Genomic DNA, 22,615 nt, shown 5'->3' with positions numbered 1-22,615 from the left:
TCTGGTTGCAGGTCTTTGAAGGGAATCTTCTCAATGTTTTAACTTCTACATTTACAAAATGAGGAAAACAATGCTATCTAGCCATTATACATGTTTGAGAGAATTAAAAAAGATAATGAATAGAAAGCTTTTACTATTTGCTCAGAGCATAGTGTCTTCTTAAGAAATGATACCTAGGAGTACTAATAGTAGGAGTAATTAGTGTCCACTTTAGGGGAAAATATACATTTCATAGATAAATACATTAAATGTATTAGTCAAGAGTGTTAGTTAACTGAATTCTAATCCTTGGACAATTCATATCATAAAAAATAAATGAGACAATAACATTTCAACCAGCTGTCCAATACTACACCTCTCTCTTACCTCTTCTGTTTTATTATTTTTTTCCTGTTATCTGCACTGTGCTTTTATAATGATGTAATTCTGTAGTTAAATGTTAAGTTGTAATTTCCTGACAATCTGTCACCAATTACTACACATCAATAGCTTTAATCAACTTTTAAAAATGATTTCATGAAGCATCTTCATTAGGATTTTTATTTTAGCAGTTTTTTTTATCTTACTAAAAAGTCTTTCAAAATATACTTTTACACCTATGTAGCCATACTTGGAAAGTCATCAGTGAACTGATTTGTTTCTATGGAAAAGAAAAGAAATTATAGATACAATGATCACTAGAAATCCCCCATTGAAAAAGAAGCAATATTTGCATGTTGCTAACAAATTGAGTGCATAGGGCAGAAGGTAAGCCTCTGACAGCACCTGATTTATGAGCTGAGCAATTCGATGCAAAACGAAAGAGATTATTTTGTTGCTCTATAGAGCTGAAGGAGAAACAGGAAGAAGGAAGAGGCTAAAGAAGGCTTAGCTAACTAAATGCTTAGGTCCAAACAGGATTTTTGTCTTTTGTTTATTTTGGTTTTGTTTGTTTGTTTCTCTGTCTATTTATTTTGGAGGTATTTAGTTCTGTTTGGTAGAAGCTCCGTAGATTTTGCGGGAACCAACTTAGGAGCATAAGCCTTATGAATATAGAGAGGTGTTAAGAGTTTGAACAACCCACTCAAAGACATACAGTGAACCTGGAGGAACCCTCACTTATACTCAGTTTGGCCTGACTTAAGTTCTCTAGCTCCAAAAAATCCCAGGAGTCACAAAAATCACAGAGCATCCGCTTAACTCTCACGAGGCTGGAGAAGTGGGATTTGAAATAATTTACTTCAGATTCCCATGGACAATGGTCTTTAACTCACATGGGAAGGTTTTATATAATAATATAAAATAGTGAAATCGTGGCTAAATATATATATAATTTTAGACCATCAGTCATTTTATCCACAAAACATTGAGATGTTTAGGTATATGGCTAAGGTAAAAACCGAGCACTCAAGCTTGTGTTTTTAATTCTTTACAATCTATATTAATTTTAGAATGATTATGGAATTTATGGATTGATCTGAAACCTAAGGTGAGACATAAATTAACCATGATGCTGATGACTTGTTCATTTATTTTTGTAATTCTATCCATTTTGGTTTCCATATTTTGAAACTATGTTTTCAAAGGTTTGTTCAAGGTTATAATTGTTCTATCTTTCTGTATTGAATCTTTTATCATTGTCTAGTGACTCTCCATCTCTAGGAACAGTTTTTGTCTTCAAACTCATTTGTCTCATACTAATATGCTAATACCAACCCTCTTTTGGACATCTTCGTATGCATATTCTTTAAACAGTTAACTTTCAACTGTACATTTTATATCATATTTTTTATCCATTCTAAGAACCTTTGTTTTTTAACTTAAACATTTAGCCATTTACATTGATTGTCATTACTTAACTATTTTAATTTACTACCATATGTATCAGTTAGCTAGTGCTGCCATAACAAAATACCACATACTGGGTGGCTTAAACAACAGAAATTTATTTTCTCACAGTCCTTGAAGCTAGGAGTCAAAGATAGATCAAGATGTCAGCAGGGCTGGTTTCTTCTGAAGCCTTCCTCCTTGGCTTGCCAGTACCCCTTTCCTACTAAGTCTTCACATGGTCTTTCCCCTACATACAAACCCCTGATGTCTATAGGTCCAGATATCCTCTTCTTATAAAGTTAGATTGGATTAGGGACTACCCTCATGGGCTCATTTAAATTTAATAACTTCTTTAAAGGCCCTATGACCAAATACATTCTCTGAGGTACTGAGGGATAGGGTTTCAACATACGGATTTTGAGGGGACACAATTCAGCCCATACCACTATCATTACATTTTGAGCAAAATATAGACATTTTCACACCAAAGAATGAGACTTTTCTTTGGTTGACAAAAGACTCTTGCTCAGAGAAATCCTAGAGGAGGTCCAGTTGACCCTTGAACAATGTGGGTTTGAATTACACAGCTCCACTTGTATGTGGATTTTTCCTGCCTCTCACATATTTTTCATCTACCTTCTTGCCCTCTGTTTCATTGATTGATCACTTTTTCCTCATTTTTTTCTTCCTCTAATAATTTAAAGATCATATACAGTATTTTCTATTTGTTGATGGTGGTCCTAGATTTATACATGTATATTTATCAAATTCTAGAATTAATCAATATAACTGCCTTTATTCTTAAAAATCCAAGGACATTCCAACATTTTAACATATATGTTTGTTTTAAAATTTTAGACATATTATTGTTTTTATATTACAGAAGACATTATTATTATTCTTTTACACAGTCAGTATTTGTTTATATTTTTTCCATATATTTTCTTTGATTATCATTCTATTCTTTATCTCTGACCTTTCAGTTAGAGTCATTTTCTTTTGCATGAAGTACAGTTGACTCTTAAACAACATAGGAGTTAAATGTGCCAACCCCACCACGCAGTCAAATATCTGCATACAACTTTAACTCCTCAAAAACTTAACTAATAGCCTACTGTTGATTGGAAACCTTACTGATGACACAAACAGTTAACTAACACATATTGTGTATGTTGTATGTATTATATACTGTATTATTACAATAAAGTAAGCTAGAGAAAAGAAAATATTAAGAAAATCATAAGGAAGGAAAAATACATTTACAGTACTGTACTGCAGTTATTGAAAAAAATCCACATACAAGTGGAGTTGTGTCATTCAAACCCACGTTGTTCAAGGGTCAACTGGACATCCTCTAGGATTTCTCTGAGCAAGAGTCTTTTGTCAATCAAAGAAAAGTCTCATTCTTTGGTCTGAAAATGTCTATATTTTGCTCATTAGAAAGATACTTTCTCTGGATGTATACTTCTGGAATGATTCTTCTTTTCTCCGGACACATGGAAGATTGTTTTCATCCTTTTATTTCTCTGCCCTATGTTGAGGCAATAAGTCGTATTAGTCTCTCTACCTGAAAGCCTGGATTTTGTTTCTGGTCACCTCCAACCACCCAAATCATGAAATTCTTGCTGAGATTCCCTGGGGTTGGGCACATGCCTGCAGGCCAAAGATGGCTTTAGGGCTCTGCTTTCCTTTCTGGGGGTCTGGTTTCACTAAGTGTTTGACTCTAGTATTCCTCGTTTTCTTGCCCGTGCATCAACGCATGTTACAAGTTGCTTTTTAGATATTATCCAGAATTTGTATTTTTCAGCAGGAAGGTCTGTTACAATATTTAGTATGCCATTCTGTTGAAAAAATAAGGCTGGCCCATCTCATTTAAAAAGAGAGACCGGGACAAAGACAGAGGCAGACAGAGGAGTCTTTTTTTTCCCCTGTTAATAGAGTTCCATTTTAAAGTAGAGGACTTATTTGGGACTTTTTATTTCTCTCTCTCTCTCTCTCTCTCTCTCTCTCTCTCTCTCTCTCTCTCTCTGTGTGTGTGTGTGTGTGTGTGTGTATGTTTATGTGTGTGTGTGTGCCTGTATGACTTACCTAACATCAGGAGCAGCCTTGATGGAATAAAGATTCCAAGCACCTTTAGGACTGCATAGGAAACATCGATAGTTACAGCACATAGTGTTGTTTAAGCAGGGATAGCAATGTTAGGTATGGGTTTAATAGTGTAATAGTCCCAGGAAGTCTCATTGAGATACTATCCATTTAAGAATTTGTGCTGCAAAAGCTAAAAACTGTGTGGCTAAAATCATGGAGAAATCTAAATTTAACTGGAGTTATATGGTGAAAATGAAAAGGACTAGGGATTGAATCTGTGTAAGTCTGAGCACAGGAATGACAATGCTAGCTCTTTCTGCCATATCTATGGGAAATGGTACTAATCCATCACCATACTTCCTGTCCTTAAGCCAAGAATGTACCTCAGAATCCTTCTCAACACAGTATCCTTAGCACTCAATGCCAAACAACCACAGCAGGCAGGTGAGATTTAGCAAACTAGCAACTAGCAGTAAACCATGGCTTATTCTGCTTTTCAACTGGGAAGCTGTTAGCAACGTGTTTCCTCAGGTTTGGCTGGGAAAAAATTCTTTTAGTTTTCTGGAAGCTCTGCTGTCTAAGGTAACCCATGTTAGTACTTCCTATAATTGACTACACAAAGATACAACAAGGAACCATCTAATGATTGCTGGAGAGGAAAAGGAAGATTCTTTATAGTTCCTTCCAAATGTAGAACTTTGCCATAAAATTCTGCAGTTTGAATTCAATTTGGAAATAAATACATCAAGAACTCTTCCAGTTACAGTTGTATTTTTTTGTTTCCTCACTTCTTTGTTTTGTTTTTCTCTTAGAACTTGAGATCAATGTCCGTTGGCTCGATAGAGAAAAGATTACAGTTCTTTTATTTGCGTGAGCTTGTTCCCACTTAAGGACCTTGGCATCAGGTATTCCCTTTGCCTGAGAGGCTTCTGTTCTAGATCTTTACATGGCTAACTTTTTCTCATCCTTCAGACTTCAAGTCATGGTTTAAATTAGCCTCCCCAAGGTCTTTTCTGATTACTTGAAGTAGGCTTCACCACAAGCAACTCATTCTCCAGTCAACCATCTTCTTTATTTGCTTTGTTTATTTATTTGCTTTATTTGCTTCTTTATTTGCTTTATTTATATGGCATTTATCACTCTCCAGAAGTACTTTTTCCTTTCCATATCTCATCTGTCTCCCCTCACCAGAACATAAGTTCTGAGAGGCCAGGATACTTACTGTCTTGTGTCCTTGGCACTTACAGTGGAACCTAACATGTAGTAGGTGAATAACAATATTGTGCAAGAATTAAGATGAATGAGAAATATGTACTTGCTGTTTATTTTGACTTATGGAATTAATTTGTAAGGTGACTTTAATTTATAAAGAGATTTTTTGACTTTCATGGTCATGAGAAGGAACCAGATATTTATATCTCTATAACGGAAAATATATAAGCATTCAGATGGAAAAATGATGTAGTGATTAGAAAGACAATCACATGAGCCAGAGTTTTAATCTCAGTTTTCCATTTCTAGCTGTGAGAACATGAGTGAAGTACTCAACCTCTCTGTTCCTCAGTTTTCCCATCTAAAAAATAGTATGACAAGAGGCTTGTGGGTGGTTCAGTTGGTTAAGCATCCAGCTCAGGTCACCATCTGGTGGTTTTGTTTTCACCAGCTCAGGTCACCATCTGGTGGTTTCGGCTCAGGTCACCATCTGGTGGTTTTGTGTTCGAGCCCCACATCAGGCTCTACGCTGGCAGTGCAGAACCTGCTTGGGGTTCTCTCTGTCTCTCCCCCTGCCACTCCCCCACTCCTGTGCATGCTTTCTCGCTCTCTTTTCCATTCTTTCTCTCAAAATAAATAAATAAACTTAAAAAAATTATGACATCAAGAAGACCATAGGACTGGGGGACAAGTAAATAATATACTACAAACACTTAATGTCTGCCCTTTAGAAGACCTCTATAAATTATTTACTGATATTGTCATATAAAATTATTGTAAATGCACATTATATGAATGTGAAGTTAACTTGTAATGAATTTCTTCATTTGTCAGGAGTAAATAATCATACCTACTTCCTAGGATCATGGCAAGGCTGAAATGTAAAGCATTTAAGAATAGGGTCTGATACATGTAACGCCCCAAGTCTCTAGCTTTCATTATCATATGCAATGTATTCAAATAACTTTTGTTCATTTTCTCTTTCTATTCTCCATCTTTTGTGTGTTCTACCAGACCGTGATCTTTATTCGTGACAAAAACTCGCATGGGCAGGAAGTGTCAGGATACATTGACTACGCCCACAGACTAAAGATTGAAGATTTTGAAGTCTATTTTAGTGGAAAAAGAAGACTTCTTCCAAAACCCACAGATATGAGGTAAATTATATGCACTCTTCACACTTTCAATACAAGAATAAGCTCCTCAGTGGCCTGGTAAAAGATCTTTATTTTATGTTCTACATCGTGCCTGGAGTGGAGATATCTATATATATCTATATAGATATGTGTGTATGTATCTCTCTCTCTCTCTCTATCTCTCTCTATCTCTGTCTCTAGAGTATATATATATCTGTGTCGATATGCATATACATATGCATTTGGAATATGATAAGATTGGTTTGAATACAAAATTTAAAAAAATTAAGTGGGGAATGATCATAGATGTACTTTTTCCATTAACAGTCTGAGGAAGAGAACTTTTCAGAGATGAGGTAAGTAAATTTTCAGTGACATTCCTTTTAAATGATAAGTAGAACCTAAAAATGGCTAATCTCATAAGCTCTTGCCCACTGGGGACTTGGTCTGCTTAGGAGCCTCGGGAACAGTCCATCTAACACATTCTCCTCCCTCTTTTCTTTGGCCACCAACCAAAGTACAAGCCTTTGACTAGCTCACCCTCATTTATTCTCATCACTGGCCTATTCTGGGATTCCTCCCCACCCACATTCTTTTTACTGTTGACCCCTGCCCTTTCCTCTGGAGACCTCAACCTATCACAGATGATCTGCTCTATACTGTCAGTTTATTCACAGATCAGCCCTTCTATCTTCTTCTGAATAGCTCTCAAGCTAACTTTTTAATTCTCTTACTTTCCATAGAATTCAAAAGTGGTAGCAGTATTATACTTGAACTCTCCACTGTATCCCGATTATTTGACACTTACAATAAATAACACTCTGCTCCTCTGACATTCCTGCCATTTTTATGCATCCTATGACTATTTTCTAAAGACTTCTTAACTCATCATCACCTTAATGGACCCACCTTTTCTTATCTCACCTACAAGTCACTTAACTCCTCTCTTCCAATCTTTTTTGTGCTCTGGCTGTATCTATCCTGCTAACATCAAAAGTAGATTGATACGGACTTTTTTTTTTTTTTTTTTTTTTTTTTTTTAATGCACCTGTAGCTGAATTCCTGGATTCTCCTAGGGGAAATTTTAGGAAATTTCACTGAGGTGTGGATATCCAGAAGTATTCTAAAAAATATCCAGAAATATTCTAAACCTCCACCCCACCCTCAAGACCTTTGTTGCCAACTGCTGACACTGACTCCTCTCAATATATGATTTGCCTCACTTTTCACATATTACGTTCAGTCTAAATATAGAGACTACCACCTGATTCTTTTTGTCAACCAAAATAGACTTCCTCACTAGTCAGTGTTCCCCTCAGAGTACCCTTCTGATTATTTTCACTCACAATTCCATTCCGGCAGCCTTTGGCCCCTGGGCCTGCCATCTGCATTCAGAATATGACTTCTCCTGACTCTTGGCCTACAACCATGCTGTCTTGTCCATTCGCCCAGTTCTCAGAGGGCCAATTTGCTGCAAACCTGTGCACATTCTTCCAACACAGCAAGACCTATGCTTCCCCAAGAACCATAAGGGATATATGCCCTAGGAATGACTCAGGCTTTTTTTCTGGCGATAGTTCTAAAGCAAAATACGTCTGACCTTAGGTGGCTGCACCCTCTACTTTTAGAAATAGATTTATTTCTTGAAGAAGAATTGATAGTTTATTCTTACCAAGTGAAATATTCCTTTATACATATATCTAGTCTCACAACATTTTTACAAATCCAGAGAAAAAATACCAACTTGTTCTGTTTAGAGCTAATTTATTCAACATGTTTTTGATGCTTTCCATCCATCTTTCCACTGAAGCTACACTTCATCTGTTCTCCCTGTTTTTAAAAATTCTCAAACTGACTCTCTCAACTAGCCCCTTTATCTTGCCTCTAAACATGCTGAAGCCATTTCTATATTAAAAAATGAAATCATCTTGAGGCACCTGAGTGGCTCAGTCGGGTGAGCATCTGATTCTTGATTTTGGCTGAGGTCATGATCTCACTGTTATGAGATCAAGCTCCACATCAGGGCTCTGTGCTGACAGCACAAGGCCTGCTTGGGATTCTCTATCCCTCTCCCTCTGCCCCTCCCTGACTTTCTCTCTCTCTCAAAATAAATAAAAAATAAACTAAAAAAATAAAAAATAAACAAATAAGGAAATATTCCTTGCACTCCAACTATTTCACTCCCTCTCTTTCAGTTTTTATCTGAGCTCCTCAAAATAACAAGTGTCTCCATTTCTCAGTCCCCAGGTAGGTGCTAACCCAAGGTAATTAGTTCTCTGCCACCATTATTCAAATGGAATGACTCCTGCAAACAGCACCAATGACTGCCAACTTCAACACCCTGTGGATTATTTTCAGTTCTTCTCTTACTTAACTTCTCTACCGTATTTGGTTAGTGTTGATTAATCATTATGCTGAGTAACCCTTTCTTCTCAACACTATTCAAATACCCTTTTTATTTTCAGAATCCCTCATTGAACTGTCCCATTGTTTATTTCATACATGTTGGCATTCACCAGAGATCATCCTTAGGCTTCTTTTCTTATAATGTACATTCTCCTGGGTGATTTGACCACTTTTCTAGAGTTGAGTTGTGTTCACAGCTACAACCTTAACACAGATCTCTCTTCTTATTTCATATTCATGTATCCTACTGCTTACTTCAGAGAACCTTCTGTGTATCTCATTAGCACCTAAAATTTATTTTCAAAATTAAACTTGTTTTAATCTCTGAAGTGTGCTGTTGCTTCTGTATCCCCTGCCTTGGATAATGGCATTGCCCTTGCAACCCAAGGCATATCCAGATGTTATCCTAGACCTCTTCCTCTCCACCACCACTCCATAACTAATAATTTACCAAAAATATTAGATTCTATAACCTAAACATCTTTGTTTATATTAAAGCAAATGTAAAATGTGTCATTTCACCTATATGAATTGTTCATACTAATATTTCAGTATGAATCTTTATCTGATAACATTTTAACAGAAAACATCAAGATGTTGTCATACTAACTAATAATGCTTTAATATCATCTAATACATAGTTAGTTCTTACTCATATTTCATTGATTGTCTTAAAGTTATTTTTTCACAGTTGGTTTTATCACATCGAAATCCAAATAATTTTGTGTTTTCTTATTCTATCTTCTGCAATTCTTTTCCTATGTAACAGTCCCCTCCTTCCTTTTATTTTTTATGCTATTGATTTGTTGGAGAAACCACATCATTTATCCTAAGAAATGTCTCGTATTCTAAATGTGACTGATCACTCTATGCTGTTGTTTTACATCACACTTCTATCCCTCTATTTCCTGTCAGCCAGCTTGATGAAATCCAGGCTCAATTTTTTTTTTTTTAGGTAAAAATTTTTAATATGTGAAGCTCTGTGAGCTTGATGAATGGGTTCAGGTGGTATCAGTCTGATCACTGCACAATAAAGTTCCCCATCATTTCACCCAAATGGTTTTAGCATATAATAATGAAATGTATCTAAATATTTTTACCAAGGATTGTATAATGGTAATTCTCTACTACTGTCATTTGTTCCTCATTTTTAGCTAGAATCCTTCCACAGAGAATAAGTTTTCCTCATCACTTATTTGGTTATCCTAAAATAGAATTCAGTTCATGCAGAAAAACAAAATAAATGTTTGATTATTTTCCTACACTTATGAAAAAAATGCAAAATCAAAAACACAAAAGAGTACACAGAGAATGCTAAATTGTTTTCAAAATGGTTATACTAATCTGTACCCACCAGAAGTGCTGTATAGTTAACACACATTTTTCCTCCCCCTGTAGTGAATTATAAAAGATCTCTCATTGTGGTTTTTAACTTTCATTTCTATAATTACTGATCAGGCTGGGTATCTTTTATTGGTTGTTCAAATTTCCTTTCTGTGAATTATCTATTAAGACTTTTCCTCATCTTTTCTATTAGTTATTTATTCCTCTTTTTCCTACAGATTGTGAATTCTTTTTATCTTTTGGACATTGATTAATCCTTTGTCTCTTGTATGTATTGAAAATTCCCATCCTCCCATGTGCAACTCTCTTTTCACTTCCTTTACATTAACTTTTGATGGTCAGAGGTTTTGATAGTCAGATTAATATATTTGGTTAATATATTTCTTTTCATCTGAAGTTTGCACTTTCTTGTGTTTTGTTTAACCATCCTTATCCTTATGGAAGACATAATGATATTGTCCTATAGAGTATGGTTTTGCTTTTATTTTTTTTTACATCTTTAACCCAGACAGATTTAATATTATATATGGTTATTGGACAAGGGTCTACTTTTTGTTATTGTTTTCCTGTATGACTCATAGTTTGTCCTAGAACATTTATTGAAATGTCCACTATCATCTCTCTCACATCTGCTACACCATTTGTGGCATAAGTTAGGTTCTGTACATGTTAGCTTGTTTCTGGGCTCACTCTTTAGTTTTATTGGTCTTTCCTTGAAATAATAGGATCTTGCTCATTTAGTATATTTTAGGAATAATTCTTGGCATGAAGAAAGGTAGGTTTTTCTTCTTCAGAAGTATCTAGGTTACGCTTGTCCCTTACTCTAACATAGAAATTCTAGAATTGGTTTGTGAAGTTCACACACAAAAAAGCTGTAATTTTGATTGGAATTGCTTTTGAGTTGTCACCAATGTACAGTTAATTGGCATCTTTATGATATTAAATCTTCCATTTATCTACTTAATTTATTTATGCCTTTTAAAATTTCTTTTAACATATTAGTGAGTTTTATCATTTTTTTCCTCATCAGTGCTAGATAATTTCTGACCTTTTAAAAAAGTTATCTCTATTCTAATGATCCCACTGAATAATTTTTACCACATGAACTTAACTTAAGCCATCTATCACAATCAAACTTTAGATTTTTCACTCAACAGATTTCATGCCAAAAAAAATGACCAAACAGTTGTTACCGGGGTGGGGAGGGGGGTATATTTGGTATATGTAGTTCCATACTTAGTTCAATTCAGAACTAAAACAAAGACTTTAAAATTGAAGATTTCATAAAAGTCTCTTTATGTTTACTTACCTTTTGACATGCTATTTTATTCTGTGTAGGAAGAGACATTAGTTCTATGATTGGAATCCTGTGTTGTGGAAAATATAAATATCACAGCTGAGGCTATTATGAAATGCAGCAGAAGAAAGGGCCCTGGGAACTTGATGTTTTGTCAGTCCATCCTGACCACGTGTTTAAGATTCAATACCTTCCTGTCAGCATATGTGAATAACTTAGTTGTTCAACACACAGTATTCTTACCATCTGAGAGAGGAGAGAATAGGTAAACCACTTGGTAAAGTTCACGAGAGAAACAATGGTGAGTGAGAGCAAGTTCTTAGCAACGGTAATTCACTGCTCACCTCCAGAACACTATTTTGGCTTTAAAAGCTTTTGTATTCTGAGCATAACTGCGCTATGTAGAATCCTTGATTTCCATTCTGTTCCACATTTAGCTGCTTATGTTTCCATATTTATGTATCCATATCATGTCCACAAAGATCTAAGGTCTGCCTAAGAGCACTACCTATTTCTCAAGTTGAATGGTCAGGAGGAAATGAAAAAGTTTTCTTTGTGTTTCTCTTTGGAGAGTCTATGAAATATTCATACCCTTGACCGAGGAATGGCCCTAAGTACTAAAGCTTTGAGATATTATTTATCAAATTTCCCTTGAAATCCCATTGTCTGTTTTATTAAAATATTTAACATGCCAAACTTCTGAAGTTAGAATTTAAAGTTGTGCTTACCGTGTGCCTAAGTGTGTTCTCATGAAACCATCTGGTAATAGATTAGCAGGTTCTCATGTTTAAAAGAAAAAGGAGTAAATGACTCAGTTCTTCTGCAAGAGGTATGTAAAATATTGCCTATTTTTAAAGTTATTAATGTTGTTCCACATCTAAATATGGTGACTAACTAGTAGAATATCAGTTTAGCCTCTTTAACAGATATTTACTGAATTTGAAAGAGAGGGAATACTTTAAGTGAAAAAGAATTCCGACTGAAGGAGACTTTCCACAACCCTCTAGCTCCTTGATGTCCAAAGTGTAGTCCGTGGACCAGTAGCATCAACAATAAAGCATTTGAGGCTCTACGCTAACCAGTGAATCACAATTAGCCTTTAACATGATCCCGCAAATTTCAATATGCATATTAAAGTTTGAGAAGCATATTCGAGACCTGTGCTGTGGCTGTTGAGCTCTTTAAATGTAACTAACTCTGAAATAAAATATGCCAGGTGTAAAATGCATACCTGATTTTGAAGATTTTTTTATAAAAATATTAACTATCTGAATAATAGATATGCATTAATTACATGCTAAAATGATATGTTGGGTTAAATGAGATATATTATTAAAATTATTTCCTTTTTTTTTTTTTTTTTTTTACTTTTCTTTAGTGTGACTGCTAGAAAATTTACAATGACATATGTGGCTCTTGTTTTGGTTCAATTCTCTCTCTCTCTCTCTCTCTCTCCCCCCACCCCACCTCTTTCTCTGTATGTGGGTATGTGTATATCTGTCTACTTGTCCTCAACCCAGAGGTTTAATCCCATCCTGATCTTTAGGACCAATATTAATCTTAGATAGGCGTGATGGAAGAAGCCATAGACCAAAGATCCAGTTAGTGTCTGGCTGCAGACATGTTTTGTTTGGCCTATACAATGTATTTAAATAATTGTTTCAGTGTTTTAGAAACAGGAAATGTCACATAAAGTATATTGGATTCAGATTCTCTTAAAAACTAATTAAGGTCTTCCCACACTGAGCCCGTATTCTCTCATTTCAACATGATCTGGAATTAAATAGCCGCTGCCTCCTGAGATGGGGTATGTTCTCACCAGATTAACAAAGTCGTGGACTTGACCACTCACACAAACTGCATCTGCACTGTCCCCCTTAAGTTACTCATTTCTAGTACCGCCTGGATTCTTGCAGGCATTTGAGTTTCTGACTCCTGGCCTAAATTAACTTCTCAGATTTTAGGAGTCATATTTGCCGTCAGTCCAGTCATGCCCTGTGTTGCTCTACCACTCTGGATGAGTTGAATTCCAGCCCTTAGACCCACTCAGGTTCCTCCATGCCACTGTACGAGGCTGTACTCAAAGTCAGAGATAATTATGATGCTGATAAAAGTTAACTGAGCACTTACTGTGTACAGGGAACTCATAAAAATATACAAATAATTTATATTCATTATTTCACTTACTCTTCACTGCAGCCTTATGGCTTAGGGATTTTTTTTTTTTTTTCATCTTCTAACCTCAAACAATGTGCATCGTAGAGGTGTTAATTGGCTTAACCCAAAGTTCCACACAGATACATTTGCTTTCACAACTAGAAATCCAGGACCAAACAGAGATCTGTGGAACCCCAAATGCCATGATTTTTTTAAAAAAATCAGTACATGATTCTACTTTAGGACTCTGTCATGAAAAGATATCATTTTCCCCTTTGGTCTCATCTCTATACCCTAGTCATTGTCAGGTTGTATATTTCTTTTGCAGATGTGTATCTGACTTGACAAGACCTAATTTGGGATTGTTTTGCAGAACTTGAAGCAACCCCGCTATCCACAGTTAAGACTGGGGAATTTCAGCCATCCTGTACCCACCCTTGCCACTTCCTCCTTTCATTGAGCTTGGCAGAAAACAGCCCTTTGTACTTAACCAGGCTTTTATTTTCAGTCACTATGAGTAAGAATTACAGCGTCCCACAGCTTTGTGTGTGGAAGAGCTCTGGACAGAACTAAAAGTGGCCTTTAATTGTGGCTTCAGCCTAAAAGTCTTTAGGGAAAAATTGGCCCTGACTTGTTGAACCTCAGTTATGTCCCAGGATACTTTTAGAATCTATTCATATCCTCTGAACTGTGGTTCACATAATTTTTGTAATATTTACTTGGAATTCTTATACAAATAAATTTAATTTTCCAGTACTTAACTCATTTCAGTTTCTCTTTATCCCAAGCTAAACATTAAGTCCTATCTCTCATGGAAACCTCAAGGATGAAGAAGAGAGGTCCCCAAAGTTAGATTCAGATGGACCTCCTCCTGCCTGTCTATATAAAACCCAAATATACTAGAACTAACTGTTCCTACCAAACACCCACTGAAATACCTGCCTGCATTGTTCTATGGTAGAATTTTATCCAGACCCTGTTTGGTTCATTGTTAAAAAAAAAAAAAAAATCAAACTATCAGAGCTATCATTTGATAGTCTCTTTAGTTGTCTGGAATGTGCTTCCCAAAAAATTATGCTCTGGGTAAACCTTAAGTGAATAATTACAGAGCTGAGACAACCTCTAGTTTATTGTCAACAATACTGTGATTAGGACAGGATTATTCTTTATGCAAGATATTTTCCAACATTTAAAAATTTTGGTAAAACATATGTAACATAAAATTTGCCATTTTAACTATTTTTAAGTGCACTGTCCAGTGGCACTAAATACACTTAAATCGTCATGCAACACTTCCCGTTTATTATAAAAATTATCTTAACTTTGGAAATGTTCAAACAACAGTACAATAAATACCAATATACTCACAACCTAGACTAAACAGTTGTTAACATTTTTCCAAATTTGCTTCTACTCTCTTTAGTATGTTGCTGTGTGTATATACCATTTTAAAATAGCTTGCAGATTTCACCCCTAAATATTTCACCGTGAATCTCCTAAGGATAAGAATATCCTCCTACACAACATCACCGTTATCATACATGAGAAAATTAGTAATTATTTCCTATTATCATCAGCTCAAATTCAAATTGTCTTAATTGTTTCAAAATGTGTTTTATAAGTGGTTTTGTGATGCATCATCCAATCAGTGTACGAAAATTGCATTGCTTATGGCTCTTGACTGCCTTTTAATCTAAGCCACTTCCCCTGCACGTCCCAATAAGATTTTTTTTCCCTTGGTCATGACATTGACTTTTTAATGAGATAAAGCCAGTTGCTTTTTACATTGTCCCACATTATGTATTTGTCTGATTCTTTCCTTGTGGTATCTTTTAACTTGTTTCTCTTGTCTCTGTATTTTCTTGAAACTGGAAGATAAGTCTAAAAGAGTGATTGTATTAAGTGTAAACATTTTTTCACCAAGGAGTTTCAGTGGTGAGTAACTATATACTGCATCATATCATGAGATACCTAATGTCAACTTGTCCCATTATTAGTAATGCTCAGTTTGACCCCAAGCTAAAGAAGAATTGTTAAATATCTCCTCTGAAAATATTTATTTTCCTTTGTTGGCAAAATTTTTATAGTAGCTAACCTAATACGAACTAACATTTATGTGTTTGTACAAACTTATTTGTTTGTCTATTTCCTGTTTAAAATCTACATTTTTAAAAGAAAGGTTATTAACAAATTAACCTTTGTATCCGGAATTTTTTCATTTAATTTTCTAAATTAGGAGAAAAGGTGGTATTTGTTATAACAGAATTCATCAAATGGAGTTCAAGTTTTAGTGTAGTGTTATCAGGAATCACAGACAACTTCCAATGTGCACCAAAATTACACTTGCTTGTTGCTTGAAACTCAGAACCATTTTCCTAGAGAAACTGGGCCATCCCACAAAATGTCAAACCCATTATTTCTATTGAAAAATTAATTCTGTTGTATGTAACAAAAAGAAACTTGAGGACATCAAAGAGATGTCTCCACCCTCCTGTACCTTTGCTGTTCCAGCTATATGACAGCCATCTCACTGAGTTAATAAGTAGGGACTCACCATGGTCACGTTCATTCAGATGCCATAACTGTGACCATCACAAAATCAAAAAGTAAGGTAGCATCATGCCTCAGGGAATACACCTTGCTCTCTGGAGTAGTAGGCAAGATCAGTTTCTAATTTTAGAATACATATGAGTCAATACATTCCAGGTAGATTCTGTTCAAAAGCCCAACACTTAAAGCTTGGAGAATACTAGAAATATACTGATGATTGGAAATCTAGAAATGTAAGGATGCTTGAGTGTAAATCTCACAAATGAGAAGAAGATTCATGGCTTGCTTAAGCACAAAAGAGTGGATGTAATAGAAAGGTTATTAGGTCCTAGGTCTCTTAATCCGTAGTCCAGATTCTTTTAAGAGTCCAGCATGCTGTATATTTATCTATCTGTACATATGACTTGAGTGTCTGTATTTTGCTTTGCTTCATTTTATTTTAAAAGCAGCACTAGCTTAACCAGTGACAAGAAAATTAGTCCACTTGCTTGAAATAATTATCGTAATCACATATCAATCTATACCATTGTCTCTGGTCGGTGGCTGAGTTAACATGCAAAGAAAATGGAGAGTGGAGTCTATCTACAGTACTTCCTGTGGGGGAAATTGTGGAGCCATTCTGGAATTGAACTTAACAGAGAGATTTATGGCTCTCTTCCCACCCTGTTTTCCACTTACCCCAGAAATTCTACTCTTCACTTTAGAAGAATCATCTCAAACTTCAGGAGTAGAGATTAGCATTCAGTATGATAGAATTCTACCTAAACCTCTTTTAAGATTCAAGACAATCAAAACCTTCCAAAGTTAAATTAAAAACTCCCATCAACTTCCCTGTCTGTTTTCATGGGTCTACCCACCTCTCCTCATGCTTTAATTACAAAGAACTACTACTCACCATTTCCTAGATACATCATGCTCTTTCATGACCCTCTACCAGAAATACCTGTACCCACAGTCTCCACTGAGCAAACCCCTTTTCTTCTTGTGTGTTTTTTTTTAATTTTTTAATGTTTATTTAGTTTTGAGGGACATAGAAAGACAGAGTGTGAGCAGGGGAGGGGCAGAGAGAGAGGGAGACACAGAATCCAAAGCAGGCTCCAGGCTCTGAGCTGTCAGCACAGAGCCCAAGGTGGGGCTCAAAGTCATGAGCTGTGAGATCATGACCTGAACTGAAGTCAGATGCTTAACCAACTAAGCCACCCAGGTCCCCCTGAGCAAACCCTTTCTTGAAGACACAATTCAAGTGTGACCTTCTTTTCCAAACTCTTCAATTCTCTGGACTGATTTCACCAATATGATTCCATATCACTGTGTCCACCTCTTTTCCTTTGTATCAGTTACAACTTGATTTTGGCACGTTTACTGTAAGCTCTTCAACACAGGAACAACCATGATGCTGGAGGTTCTGGGTGCCAAATATCTGTATCTCCTCTCTTCTCATAGCTATAACTGGCAAGTAACTAACACAATAATCCCCATGGGGAGTTATTCAACAGATGGTTACTGAACACCTACCAAGTTCTAGGGCTGAGGTTACAACAATTGCCAGAAAAAAGTAAACATTTTCTCATGGAGCTTATTGTCAGTAGTAGGAGACAGAAAATAAACCAATGACAAATATATCTCTTCATCTATATGTATGCATACAAATACATATATATTATATAGATTTATGTTAAGTAGTTTAGCAAATTCAACATCGATATGAAATGTCAGAGCAAGATAAGTGCTGTGGAGGAGAATAAAACAGGGAAGAAGATTTCTGGTTGCCATTTTAAATTAAGGTGGTCATAGAAGTCCTCACTGCACTGTTAAGCCGGCATTTGCACAGAGACCTGAAAAAGTGAGCCACGGAGAGACCAGGCAGAAGGATTTTGTAGGCGGAGGACATAAGGCCCTGAATCTGTCTGTGTGGGAAACATCAGGGAGGCCACGCAGTGTGGCTGCAGTGGAGTGGCCATGGGAAACAGTTTAGGTAACAAGGTCAAGGAGGTAACAGAATCCCAATCACATAGAGCCTTACAGATTGTAAGGATTTCATTTTATTTTAAGTTTATTTATTTTGAGAGAGAGAGAGAGAGAGACAGAGAGACAGAGAGAGAGAGAGAGAGAGGAAGGGGCAGAGAGAAAGGGAGAGAGAGAGAATCCTGAGCAGGCTCCACACTGTCAGTGCAGAAGGCAACACAGGGCTTGAACTCACCAACCGGAGAGCATGACCTGAACTGAAATCAAGAGTCAAGCACTTAACTGACCGAGCCACCCAGGTGCCCCAGGACTTCATTTTTATTCCAAGTAAAATAGGAAGCAAGTCACTGGAGAATTTTTAGCAGTGGAATGGTGTGATGTGCATTAAATTTTTACACAATCATGCTGTCTGCATAAATGAGAGAGCAGAGAGAGAAGTAGGGAAAAATAGAGGCTGCTGGAGCCTAAAGTATCAGATCTGTCAGTGGCGGTCCAATAATTTCAAGCACCGAGTGTCCTGACCAAGTTGCTCTGAGCTGTGGTCGTCACACTTCACCACACCCCTGAATCACCTGAAGTGCCTGTTAAAACCAGATTTCTGGGCCCCACTCCCAGCAGCCCTATCTCATTAACAAGCCACCATCTGAAGGCATTGCACAAAAGAAAACAAGTTCCAAGTAGCTCTGTGCTGACTTTTCAGTGTAGCAACCCTACCCCTGGGAATATTTGGCTCAAAGGAAGTCAGATTGCCACACCTCAGATCAGTTACCCCTCCTACAGAAGCCTTCTTCTGTGGAAATGTGGGGCAATATGTTCCTGTTTATATTACAGTTGTACCTCTCATGCCTATCTAAGGCCTGGCACATGGCAGGGACTTACTAAAACTTCATTACACGAACAAGTGTAATGAAACGAGTGATTTTTACTCAGGAAATCTTTAACCCAATTTTGAAAACTTTCAGGAATGAAGTTTTCACTTACAATATTTACTTAAACAGCATTGTGAAAGACAGTTCCAATACAAGAGAAAAGTTGTATATTCCTTGTACTTGGAGTTGATATTTATTTTTTAATAACCCTGGGTATCTGGCACAGTAATTTTGAAACTGAACTGGTTGTTAATACTATAGCAATTCTGTCAAAAGAGTATTATACTTATATGATTTTATTATATTGTATGTTAAGTCTGGTTATTTGCCATTGACTCACAAAATTTGCTTTGGTGGTAGGACAGAGTTTTTACTAGATTTGAAACTGTCAGATAACATGATAATCCTTTCATAGGTGTTTTCCAAATCAAATTCGGTCTCACAGCATGAAGCGAAAGTTAGAGAGTAATTAAAATTTGAGTATAAGCTTGCTTTTATTGTTTTCCTAAGTATCCAAGAGTATCATGTGTGATATGTACAGAGTCTCTGAATTTCCCGCTGGCGTTAGTATAGAAATGATTTTCTTTATTTTATTGAATTTCCTGGTTCCAGTTTGTTATGTAAAAGGAATGCATTGGGCAATGAGACACGAAGCTTATGCTTGAACTTTAAAACTCCAACTGCCAAATTACTTATAAAATTCATTATTAAATTCATTTCGTCTCCAATTTTAAGAAATTGAATGGCACAATGGTAAGCCAGTTTCTTCAAACAATATAGAATTTCCTTTTTAATATTACAAAATGTCACATAAATTTCAAAACCAGGACATTTTGAAAAATCAAATTGATGTTAAGGATTCTCTTGTGAAAAGAACGATCTGTATATTATTTTGCAATTCCCCTACCCCTACTTTTAGGAGTAAAAATGAGTCATTTTAAAGAACTAAATAATTCAGTTCAATTTGATGATCTCTCAATTTGTATCCATTGACTAACTTGAGAAGAACGAAACAGAAACCCTGAGTCAATTATGCTTGATCTTTGATTATCTCTATAGGAAAATCCAGGAACATTTGAAGATTTCACACCCAGTCCTAACCGTGTTCACCTGAAGTAGTCAAACCTAACTGCAGTTCTCCTGAGCATTTGAATTCAGGAGCGATTAACATAATTCTTTGCCTAATTTTCCCACGTTAGCAAAATTAGATGTTACTTAGCTGTAGAAACAGCAGTATAATGTATTCATTTAAACTCTTACACACACACACACACACAAATAGTAAAGGCTTATTAAGACATTAATATTCTGAGTCATTAATATTCAATCACCCATACATCTGTAAAGGCACAGCAGAAGGAAAGCTAATTTGGTAACATAGACTTGGGGCGCTTGGGTGGCTCTGTTGAGCATTCGACTTCAGCTCAGGTCATGATCTCACGGTTCGTGAATTCGAGCCTCACGTCCGGCTCTGTGCTGACAGCTCAGAGCCTGGAGCCTGCTTCGGATTCTGTGTCTCCTTGTCTCTCTGCCCCTCCCCTGCCCACACTCTGTCTGTCTCTCTCAAAAATAAATAAAACGTTAAAAAAATAATTTGGTTACATGGATTTAAAACCCGTCTACCAACACTGCTCTTCTTTTAACTCTCAAGCATGTTTATTTCCTACCACTATTTATGGTTGATTTTTACTTTTTGCATAACAATTTTTTAAAGCAAGAATAGGAGATAAACCCTTCAGCTGTGTAATTCTATTCATGACCAACCTTACAGCCCGGTAACGCGTGCACGCACCTGTGCCAAAATGTAATGAAATGGAATTATGGCACTTTCTTAAGCAGTGTAGCTTATTTAGCCCTAACCCAGAATTCAACCTCTTGTTTCCCTTTCCCACCTTCTAATAAAGAAAGGAAAAAAACAAGCCCAACACGAAAAGGCAGTTCGTTGGGAATGCCAATGTCCCTTCTTATTAACTCCCATAATCTCTGTTCATTATTTTCCATCTGACTGGAAGTCTGCAATGCCAAAGCTTTGTGAGTTTCCTGTTTAAATCATAGGGTGTGCTGGGTGCCTAAGTCCTTTGACTATGACGCACTATCAAGAAAGTGCAGAAAAATGAACGTGGAAGAGAAAGGAAACAGAATGAAAGGAAAGGGAAAAGGAAATAAGAGAGAAAGTGGCGGGGGGGGGGGGAAGGAAGGGAGATAGGAGGGAGGAAGGAAAAGAAAGAAAAAAGAAAGGGAGGAAGAGGGAGGAAGGAAAGAAGGAAAAAAGAAAAGCTTGACGTTTATATTGAGGTATCTAACTTGAAAAGTCTTGAATCTTTTCATTTCATGTGTGAATACATAAAGAGAGTCCATCAAGCAAGAATTTTTGCCTTGGTTCTTCAACTCATGTTGATTAAAGCCACTTTAAAGGCATTTGGGTAAAATACTCCATAGAAGTTGGTTAATCTACCTGTAATAGATAAGAACAAAATTAGAAACTTGCTCATTTTGCTGGAAAGGTTTGTTTGCTTTATTTTCCAAATGCATACTTTATGTTCTTCATAAATTTAGGTTCATCCTCACTAGTTTTCAAGGAATACGTATGACTTGAAGGATATAGAACCAGATTATTATTCTTGGTGTCTTTCTATAGTCAATACCCTTGAATGCTCTCTTTTAAAAAAAGGGATTAATGAGAACTGTCACAAAGAGATTTCAGTCACTATTTCTGTACAAGCCATCTAGGATTAGCCCATAGTTTAAACTCTTCTAAAGATGAAAATGAGTTATTTAGCTCATCTGGGAAGCAGCTGTGCAGAACTATGGAAGGCAGTGTGGTAAGGAAAAACCACTATTAGGTAAACAAAGCAACAGAAAGATGGTGAAAATGGTAAAGGAATAAGAGACTAGAATCCATTCAAACAAAACTTACTTGGATGAATTAGGAAGAAAGCCTTTTCCTGCCAACACAGTAAATGTTTAATCTGGAAAAGCATGCTTCCACATCTGGCTTATGTTTAATATTGTAAATACTACTTCTTTCATTTTTTAATTTTTATTTTTGATGTAAATGTTGGTTTGTTAACAAAGATAAAATAGAAATCGGTGGGGAGATGTGGTATTAATATTACAGATGCTAAATATTTCAAATAAAATATTCAAAATACAAAATATTACCTGCTCTCTAACATATGCTAACGAAGTCTCTAAAGAAAGTGAAAATATTGGAAGTAATAAACATTTATGTTGTTTGAATATGAGTCACCTAATATATTAACTACTATGGAAAAAACTCCCCAAATGACCAGAGTAATTATTTTCTGGTACTTGGAATACAGTATGATTTTCAAAGTGGGTATAATTCATTTAAAAGAAAAAAGGAAGTAAAAATGATGTAGTTGTTTGGTTGAGGATAGTATCATAATTTTTTTTTAACTTGAGAGAGAGTGTGTGCACAGGTAGGAGAGAGGCACAGAGGGTGAGAGAGACGGGGTGGGGGAGAAGTATTAAGCAGGCTCCACTCTCAGTGAGGAGCTTGATGCATGGCTTGATCCCGTGACCCTGGGATCATGACCTGAGCTGAAACCAAGAGTCAGATACTCAACCCACTGAGCCACCCAGGTACCCCTGTAATGTTTGTGTGCAGGAATAAACTAGTTCCAAATGAATTTTTCCTCAATTTCCTGAGGAACTACCCTGATTGAATATTGCTATTCGTCTACTCCTCAAGTCAGCCATGCAGTTAATACATGGCCTCCTGGGGCTTCTTGGCTAGTCTGTTCAAAAGTCAGGTCACG

General features: G+C 36.3%; 1 protein-coding gene across 4 annotated transcripts in view; it reads left to right on the top strand.

The window, feature by feature from the left end:
- The window catches only part of CFAP299 (cilia and flagella associated protein 299), a 597,649-nt gene that overhangs the window by 501,508 nt on the left and 73,526 nt on the right, over positions 1-22,615 (top strand). For all 4 annotated transcript variants that reach the window (XR_006216911.1, XM_042984311.1, XM_007074782.3 and 1 more), the window contains exon 4: positions 6,124-6,266. Coding sequence is in view for 3 of the 4 variants with exons in the window: in XM_042984311.1 (XP_042840245.1) it covers positions 6,124-6,266 (143 nt within the window). In the remaining variant the exon portion in view is untranslated. The remainder of the gene's footprint in view (positions 1-6,123; positions 6,267-22,615) is intronic.

The sequence above is a fragment of the Panthera tigris genome, chromosome B1, assembly GCF_018350195.1.
Source record: "Panthera tigris isolate Pti1 chromosome B1, P.tigris_Pti1_mat1.1, whole genome shotgun sequence".
Lineage (NCBI taxonomy): Eukaryota > Metazoa > Chordata > Mammalia > Carnivora > Felidae > Panthera > Panthera tigris.
This window is presented reverse-complemented; position numbering and strand designations above follow the sequence as displayed.